The 8,585-nt window shown below is 48.7% G+C and overlaps 1 protein-coding gene across 1 annotated transcript in view; it reads left to right on the top strand.

Annotated features, from left to right (window-relative positions):
* The first annotated feature begins 6,581 nt into the window (after nucleotides 1–6,581).
* Nucleotides 6,582–8,585, top strand: part of NAT8L (N-acetyltransferase 8 like) — a 97,301-nt gene continuing 95,297 nt past the window's right edge. Inside the window, exon 1 of the mRNA XM_077477917.1 lies at nucleotides 6,582–7,058. Within this exon, the coding sequence (XP_077334043.1) occupies nucleotides 6,719–7,058 (340 nt within the window). The 5' untranslated portion in view covers nucleotides 6,582–6,718. The remainder of the gene's footprint in view (nucleotides 7,059–8,585) is intronic.

Here is an 8,585-nt window from a genome sequence, read left to right as displayed (position 1 = left end):
TTCCATCATTTGGTCGTTGAAGTCGACTCCCCCCATGAACAAATTGTATTCATAAATGCATTTTGGTTTCTTTACGGGGCCATTCCTTCTGGGGATTTCCACGAAGGTATCATTGTGGATAGAAGACAACATATACACATCCCTTCTGTCCCTCCACTTCACTGCCAGAACCTCCTTGTTTCTCAGACTTGCGGTTTCTCCTTTTCACAGCTTCTTATTCACAAGACTTTGAGGAAAGCCCTTCCAATTCCTTTTTACGGTGCCACATGCTGGCGTCTTCTTCCGGTGAAGGTTGTGAAACAGGGGCAGAGATGTGTAGAAGTTATCTACATACAGGTGGTAGCCTTTATCCAATAGGGGGTATATGAGGTCCCAAACAACTTTTCCGCTGGATCCCAAGTAGTCCGGACAATTAGGGGGCTGCAGCTGGGTGTCCTTCCCTTCGTACACTATGAATGAATATGTGTACCCTGTGGCTCGGTCGCATAATTTGTAGACCTTCACCCCATAGCGGGCCCTTTTGCTGGGCATAAATTGCTTCATTTTAAGCCTGCTGCTAAATTTAATAAGGGACTCATCCACACATATGTGTTGGTCCGGGGTAAACAATTTGGGGAATATTTCTGAAAAATAATGAAGTATTGGTCGAATTTTGTAAAGCCTGTCGTAATTTGGATCATTTTGTGGAAGGCACTGGGAATTGTCGCTGAAATGTAAGAACCTCAGGATCATCTGATACCTGGTTCTGGGCATTACCGCGGAGAAGAGCGGTGTGTGGTGGAGGGGGTGGGTTGACTAATAGGTACGCAATTGATTTTTTTTGTTGAGTCCCATGTTAAATGTAAGGCCTAAAAAAACCTTGAACTCCTCCACCGTTAGGTCTCTCCATTCGTAGGGACGGGCATAATAAGATGTCGGATTTTTCAAAATAAATTGTTGTGCATACAGGTTGCACTGGGCCACAATTGACGACAACTTATCCTCCGTAAAAATTAAATTAAAAAAATCTATTGGGGTAAAATTCTCCGTGTCCACCTGGACTCCTGGCTGGGCAGTGAAAGGGGGAACATTGGCCTCTCCTGAATTAGGAGGAAGCTACAAGGGGTTCTGAAGGGCATAGGGAAGGCCGGCATGGCTCCTAACCCTTTGGGGCTGAGATGACACCCCACTGGTACTTGGCTTTTCTTGCCGGGGCACTGCGGTGCTGGTGGACGGCACTGCGGTGCTGGTGGACGGCACTGCGGTGCTGGTGGACGGCACTGCGGTGCTGGTGGACGGCACTGCGGTGCTGGTGGACGGCACTTCGGTGCTGGTGGACAGCACTGCCTCACTAGAACACCTTCGTTTGATGGGCCAGATATCTTCCTCCTCGGATTCAGTCAGTGTTTCACTGCTGAGGACTGGCTCATAATTTGTCGGCTTCAGAATCTGAAAAGGAATCTGAAGAGGAGAGCTCCCCGTTGCTCTCGTCGGCCGTGGAAAGAATTTGGTACGCCTCCTCGGCGGAAAAGACTCGTTTAGCCATGGTTGCTGGTTAAGCCTGCACTGATGGGCACTGATGAGGTGGCACAGATGTGCACTGATGAGGTGGCACAGATGTGTACTGTTGAAGCAGCACAGAGGTGGCACAGATGGGCACTGATGAGTCGGCACAGATGTGCACTGATTGTACAGATGTGCACTGTTTAGGTGGCACAGATGGGTGCTTTTGAGGTGGCACAGATGGGTGCTTTTGAGGTGGCACAGATGGGTGCTTTTGAGGTGGCACAGATGGGCGCTGTTGAGGCGGCACAAATGGGCACTGATGGGTCGGCACAGATGTGCACTGATTTATTGCACAGATGTGCACTGATGAGGCGGCAGATGGGCACAGATGGGCACTGCTGAGTCGGCACAGATGGGCACTGCTGAGTCGGCACAGATGGGCACTGCTGAGTCAGCACAGATGGGCACTGATGGGTCGGCACAGATGGGCACTGATTTATTGCACAGATGTGCAGATTTATTGCAGATGTGCACTGATGAGGCAGCAGATGGGCACAGATGGGCACTGCTGAGGCGGCACAGATGGGCACTGCTGAGACGGCACAGATGGGCACTGAGGCGGCACAGATGGGCACTGCTGAGGTGGCACAGATGGGCACCGATTGGTACAGATGGGCACAGATTGGCACTGGCGGTGCACAGATGGGCACTGACGTTGCACAGATGGCACAGGTGGGCACTGGTGGGCACTGGCGGGGTAGAGATGGGCACTGGCAGGGTAGATATGGGCACTGGCGGGCACAGATGGCACAAAACACTTTTTTTTAACTCACGGTATCTCTCTCCTCACACGCTATCTCTGTGTGAGGAGACAGATTCGGCAATGGGTGATGATCTCATTTGTTTACATTTGAGATCATCACCCATTGGAGGCAGCGATCCCGCTGTAAACGGCCGCTGTGATTGGCCGTTTACAGCGATCTGTGATTGGCTGTGTCCAGGGGACACGGCCAACACAGATTTTCCCCGATGCGCGCTCCCGGGAGCGCGCGGGGAGCCCTTAAAGGGGACGACGTCAATAGACGTAGTCCCGGCATTCAAGATCCGCGCTGTAGCCGTCATTTGACTATAGCGCGAATCTCAAGTGGTTAATATTGATTGGACCCTGGGCAAACATTTTCCACTTGTCAACTATTTTCAGGCAGTGTAGGCTCAAGGGGCAGCTGCTTTGGGTCAGACAACAATGACTGGGCCCTTTGGCCCTGCCCTAAAGACAGCCCTGAGTCATATGATTATATTAATTCACTGCACGGAGTGCAGACGTGCACAACACACATAAAAGTTGTATTAACTACTTGCCGAAAGACGGCTACAGCAAGGACTTAAAGTGGTTGTAACCCCTTACAAACCACTTTGACCTACAGGTAAGCCTAGATTAAGGCTTACCTGTAGGTCCAAGAAATATCTCCTAAACCTACACGGTTTAGGAGATATTTGGCAAAACACAGTCACCGCTGTCTACGGCGCATGCGTCATAGACAGTGGCACGCAGGCGCACTGAGCACGCCGCTGTCAACAGCGATATGCCGCGAGTGGCGGCTCCCATGCGCATTGCGCAGGAGTGACGTTATCGCGGCTTCGTCGAATGACAGCGCCGGAGCAGCGAGACTCACTGAGAAGATGGAGGCTCCGTACACAAGAGGACAGCGGTGACAACGCTGGCTCCTGTGTCAGGTAAGTGACACATAATGGACTATTATGCGATGCATAGTAGCCCATTATGCTTTACCTTTGCAGGGAATCAAAGAGGAAGTAAACCCTGATGGGTTTACTTCCTCTTTAATTTGCCAGGAGGATGTCCATGAGTGGCCTACACGGCCCCTGCGGGGCGCACGTGGCGCGCTCTGTGATCTGCAAGTCTATGAAACTCGTCTGATCACAGATCTGAGTAAGGGGTCGATCCCGACCCCTTACCACGTGATCAGCTGTCAGCCAATGAGAGCTGATCATGTGACCTAAACAGAGCTGGTAATCGGCTATTTTTTCTCCTCACGCTAAAAAAAGCCAAACGCCGGCGGCTGCGAGAGGGACATCGGTCCCGATCATGGAGAGGCTTTTGTGCCCACTAGCCTCACCTACCAGTGCCCACCAGTGCTACCTACCAGTGCCTACCAGTGCCCCCAATGACATCCATCAGTGCCCACAGTACCACCTATCAGTTCCCACAGTTCCCCCTATCAGTGCCACCTATCAGTGCCCAGAGTGTGTCATCACCAGTGCTGCCTATCAATATCAATATCACTTACCAGTGCCCACAGTGCCACCTACCAGTGCCCATCTGTGCCACCTACAAGTGCCCATCAGTGCCACCTACAATTGCCCATCAGTGCCACATATTAGTGCCCATCAGTGACATCTATCAGTGCCACCCACTGCCTTCTTATCAGTGCCCATCAGTGTCATCTTATCTGTTCCTATCAGTGCCATCTTATCAGTGTCCATCAGTGTCGCCTTATCTGTGCCCATCAGTGCAGCCCATCAGTGCCCATCAGGGCAGCCTATCAGTGCCCATCAGTGCAGCCTCATCAGCGAATATCAATGAAGCAGAAAAATTACCCGTTTGCAAAATTTTATAACTAACTATTAGACGTGTTTTTTTTTTTTAAATTGTCTATTTTTGTTTGTAATAAAAAATTCAAATAAAAACCCCAGCTGTGATTAAATACCACCAGAAGAAATGTTTGTGTGAAAAAAATTATAAAAATGTAATTTGAGTAAGGTGTAGCATGACAGCGCAATTGTCACTCAAAGTGCGACAGCACTGAAAGCTGAAAATTGGTCTGGTCAGGAGAGGGGTTTAAGTGCCCAGTAAGCAAGTGGTTAAATACTGCCCACTACATGGCCTCATTATAATTATATTCACTTCATGGAGGGCTGAAGTGCGCATACCAGTTATATTAATTACCACACAATAAATTAACTCTTTATAATTATACTCACTGCGTTGAGGGCAGAAGTGCACTTAGGGACATTATCATCATCCTGCACATGACAGTACAGTATATGAAACCATAGGAATATAATTCTCTGTAGGGAGGGCAGAAGTGCACCTAGTGCCAATATCATCTACCTGCAAATATATACAAGTTGTATTAATTACTGCCCAATACATGGGCTCATTATAATTATATTCACTGCAGAGAGGGCAGAAGTGCACCTAGGGCCACTATCATCATCCTGCACATGAAACTATATGCAGCCATATGATTATACGTCACTGCAGGGAAGGCATACTGAACATACAAGTTCTATTAAATACTGCCCAGTTCATGGCCTCATTATAATTATATTCAGTGCAGGGCAAGTAAAAGATCACTTAGGCTGGATTCACACCTATGCATTTTTTTAGTGCGTTTTCAGTTTTGCAGAAACACACTACCGTCTATGTAACATGGTTTCCTATGGATGTAGTTCACATCTGTGCATTTTATGGAAAGGGCCAGGGACTTTTTTTCTGGTGTTTGGTTCCATAGACTTCAATGGATCAAAAATGTGTACTGAAAAATGCAAAATGCACCTGGAATATGTAAACTGCAACTGGCTTAGGTGTAAATCAGGCCAAAGTGTGCGGTAATTAATATAACTGGATATGTGCACTTCAGCCGTCCGGGCAGTGAATATAAGTATAATGAAGCAATGTAGAGGGCGGTATTTAATACCTGTATGTGTGTGCAGGGAGATGATATTGGCCCTAGGCGCACTTCTGCCCTCCTTGCAGTGAGTATAATTATAAAGAGTGTGTGGTTATTAATATAACTAGTGTGTGCACTTCAGCCCTCCATGCAGTGACTATAATTATGATGAGGTCATGTGGGCAGTATTTAATACAAATTGTATGTATGTGCAGGTAGATGATATTGGCCCTAGGTGCACTTCTGCCCTCCCTGCAGTGAGTATAACTATAAAGAGTGCGGTAATTAATATAACGGGATATGTGCCCTGCCCAAGTATAACCCACCTTTTTAATGAAGCACCATCAAATGCAGCCCACCAGCGCCCATCAAATGCAGCCCACCAGCGCCCATCAAATGCAGCCTACCAGCGCCCATCAAATGCAGCATACCAGCGCCCATCAAATGCAACATACCAGCGCCCATCAAATGCAGCCTCACCAGCGCCCATCAAATGCAGCCTACCAACGCCCATCAAATGCAACCCTACCAGCGCCCATCAAATGCAACCCTACCAGCGCCCATCAATAAATGTTTGCTTGCTTCCATTCATTCGGGAGTCTGGACACAGGCACAGTCCTCTGTCAAAGCTGCTCCTCTGACACTATTTGCGAACGGAGCGGCGGCTGCCTGCTGATGCTGAGACTGCAGAGAGTAGGAACATCAGTGGCCGGGCGCCCTAGGTGACTGCCTAGTTTGCCTAGTGGTAGCACTGGTCCTGCCTGCAGTGAGTATAATTATAAAGAGTTTGCAGTTATTAATATAACTCGATATGTGCACTTCAGCCATCCCAGCAGTGAATATAATTGTAATGAAGCAATGTAGAGGAGAGGGTAGTATTTAATACTTGTATGTATGTGCAGGTAGATGATATTGGCCCTAGGTGTACTTCTGCCCACTACAGTGAGTATAACTATAATGCCCTGTACACACGGTCGGACATTAGTTGCAGATAGATGGCATTGGTCGCAGGTAGATGGTATTGGCTCTAGGTTCACTTCTGCCCTCCCTGCAGTGAGTGTAACTATAAAGAGTGTGCGGTAATTAATAGAATTTGTGTGCACTTCAGCCCTCCGTGCAGTGAATAATGACTGGCTGCATTGTCATATGCCGGGTGATGGTCCACTATTCTCTCCTATCCCCCCGCTGAGTAATGTGACAGCTCGGTCCCGGGCTCCACCTGCAGCGTCATGCTCGTCCCTTGTCATCGCCTGGATGGGGGGTGTAAGCTGGGGTGATGGTTCCTCCCAGGCATCACATGGAGGGCTCTGGCAGCCAATGTGGTCGGTGCTAGGGCCCTGGAAGCTCGGTGCTCGCACAGTGTACCGGCTTTGCTGCAATATAAATAGTGGTGTAACATGCAGAGCACATTCTTTACCGCTTCCCGGGCGCTCAGTGCACACCGTCCCCAGCCAGCCCAGCTCTCCATCCCAATCCCCACTCTGCAGCTCCTGCCACCCGCCCTGTGCAGCCTCGGCACCCCCTCCGCACCCCCCATCTGCATGCATTTTCTGCCTCCAAAGATGGTTTGTGAGACGGGAATCCTGGCAGACGATCCCAGCTCCATAGCGGCGCCCCAGAAGGACCCCCTGATTGTCCCCCCGGCCCAGATGTGGCCCCCTTTGCCCAGCTGCAGCAGCACCTCCTCTCTGGCGCCCCCTGGCTCCAGGGCCGAGGATGGCATCAAGGAGCAGCAGCTGTATATTCGTGAATTCCAAGCCTCGGACCAGGAGGTGGCCAGGAGAATATTCTACGAAGGGATTAAAGAGAGGATCCCCAGCTCGGCCTTTAGGGGGTTAAAGTACCAGCCGGTGCTCCAGTGCGTCTATGCAGTGCTCACAAGTAAGTAACAGATGCCAAGGATGGCCATGATGGCTCTGATGATGCTGACCCATCCATTCATTAATTTATTGCACCTCTGCTGACTGCAGTACAGGCCCCCCCCCCCCCCATCCCTTCCAGTGTGCTATGGCAGGATGACAGTGTCTGGTTTATAGAGGATGGGTGGCACCATGCTGTCACTCAGGGAAGGGTACACTTTGCTGGGTCACATGCTTGCCCGCTGTCATCGGATGCCACCAGCGTCCAATCAGCAGCCCCCCCCAATTCAGGTTCACTGGAGGACTGCATTAGTGTGGTCACCTACTGCAGTCTTTTCCATCTCACCATGAATGATTGCAGGAAGAGTTGGGTGGAAAAAATGGTAACCATAAAAAAAGATGGGATGGCTCCATTTACATCCAGATTTTTCATTATTAGTTGTACAATTGGATCAAACACATCTGGTAAAGTTATCCCACTCCCCCAAATTAGCCTAAGCAGTCCTAATTGCTTCCATAGACATAGAGCTCTCTGTACAACCCAACCAAAGAGTTGTATCTCAATAATTTCCATAGACCTTGAGATTTCTGTAAAATCTTAAGAATTGTATCTCAATTGCTTCCATAGACATTACAATGGCTGTACAATCCAACCAAAGAGTTACATCTCAATCACTTCCATAGACATTGGGGTTTCTGCACAATTCAGGCGGAAAGGGTTGTATCTTAATTGTTTCCCTAGAACTGAGTTTTCTGTACTATTCATCCAAAGAGTTGTATCTCAATAGCTTCCATAGACATTGAGATGTCTGTACAATCTGACATACAGGGGGTATATCGTAATTGCTTCCATAGACATTCAGTTGTCTATACAATCCAACAGAAATTGTACAAGCTGATTGCAGTATGTGTATCAGGTATACAAACTAACTTATTCACGTACTTGTAGCAGGATCTGGGGCATTGAGCAAAGTGCAGTACCCCTTTGGGAGCTAATCCTTTATTACAGGCATTTATATAATGTCAAAAATGTATGCAGAACTTTACATATTGCACATTCACATCAGTCCCTGCCCTCAGGAGCTTACAATCTAAGTTCACACCTCCCATACAGACAACGGTCGATTTAGACAGTCAACCCCCCAGTATGTCTCTGGAGTGTGGGAAGAAACCGGAGTACCTGGAGAAAGCCCATGCAAGCACAGGGAGAACATGCACAGTCCATGCAGATAGTGTCTTGGCCCAGATCTTGGGACTCATCCTCCTGTACTCTGCTAAAAAGAACAGCAAGGATGCTGCAAGGGATGTGAAATGATCATCTGTGAGCTCTCTGCATGACCGTGTGAAGGGGGTGTGTGTGTGTCAGTGACTTCAGCTGCTATGCAGAACTGGCGGCGCACTGATCGAGAATAGCAGAACCTCCAAATCATTTGTCACTTTTCAGCGGTTTAATGCGTCCTGAATACCGAGAATGAGCATTACGGTATCAGATTGCCTGGGTATGAACCAGTTAGATCTGGTCTGTTCTCACTTTCAGGGCTGCTGCAGT

Source organism: Lithobates pipiens, unplaced genomic scaffold, assembly GCF_037356315.1.
Source record: "Lithobates pipiens isolate NorthernLeopardFrog02 unplaced genomic scaffold, aLitPip1_a1.2 Scaffold_13, whole genome shotgun sequence".
NCBI classification, from domain to species: Eukaryota; Metazoa; Chordata; class Amphibia; order Anura; family Ranidae; genus Lithobates; species Lithobates pipiens.
This window is presented reverse-complemented; position numbering and strand designations above follow the sequence as displayed.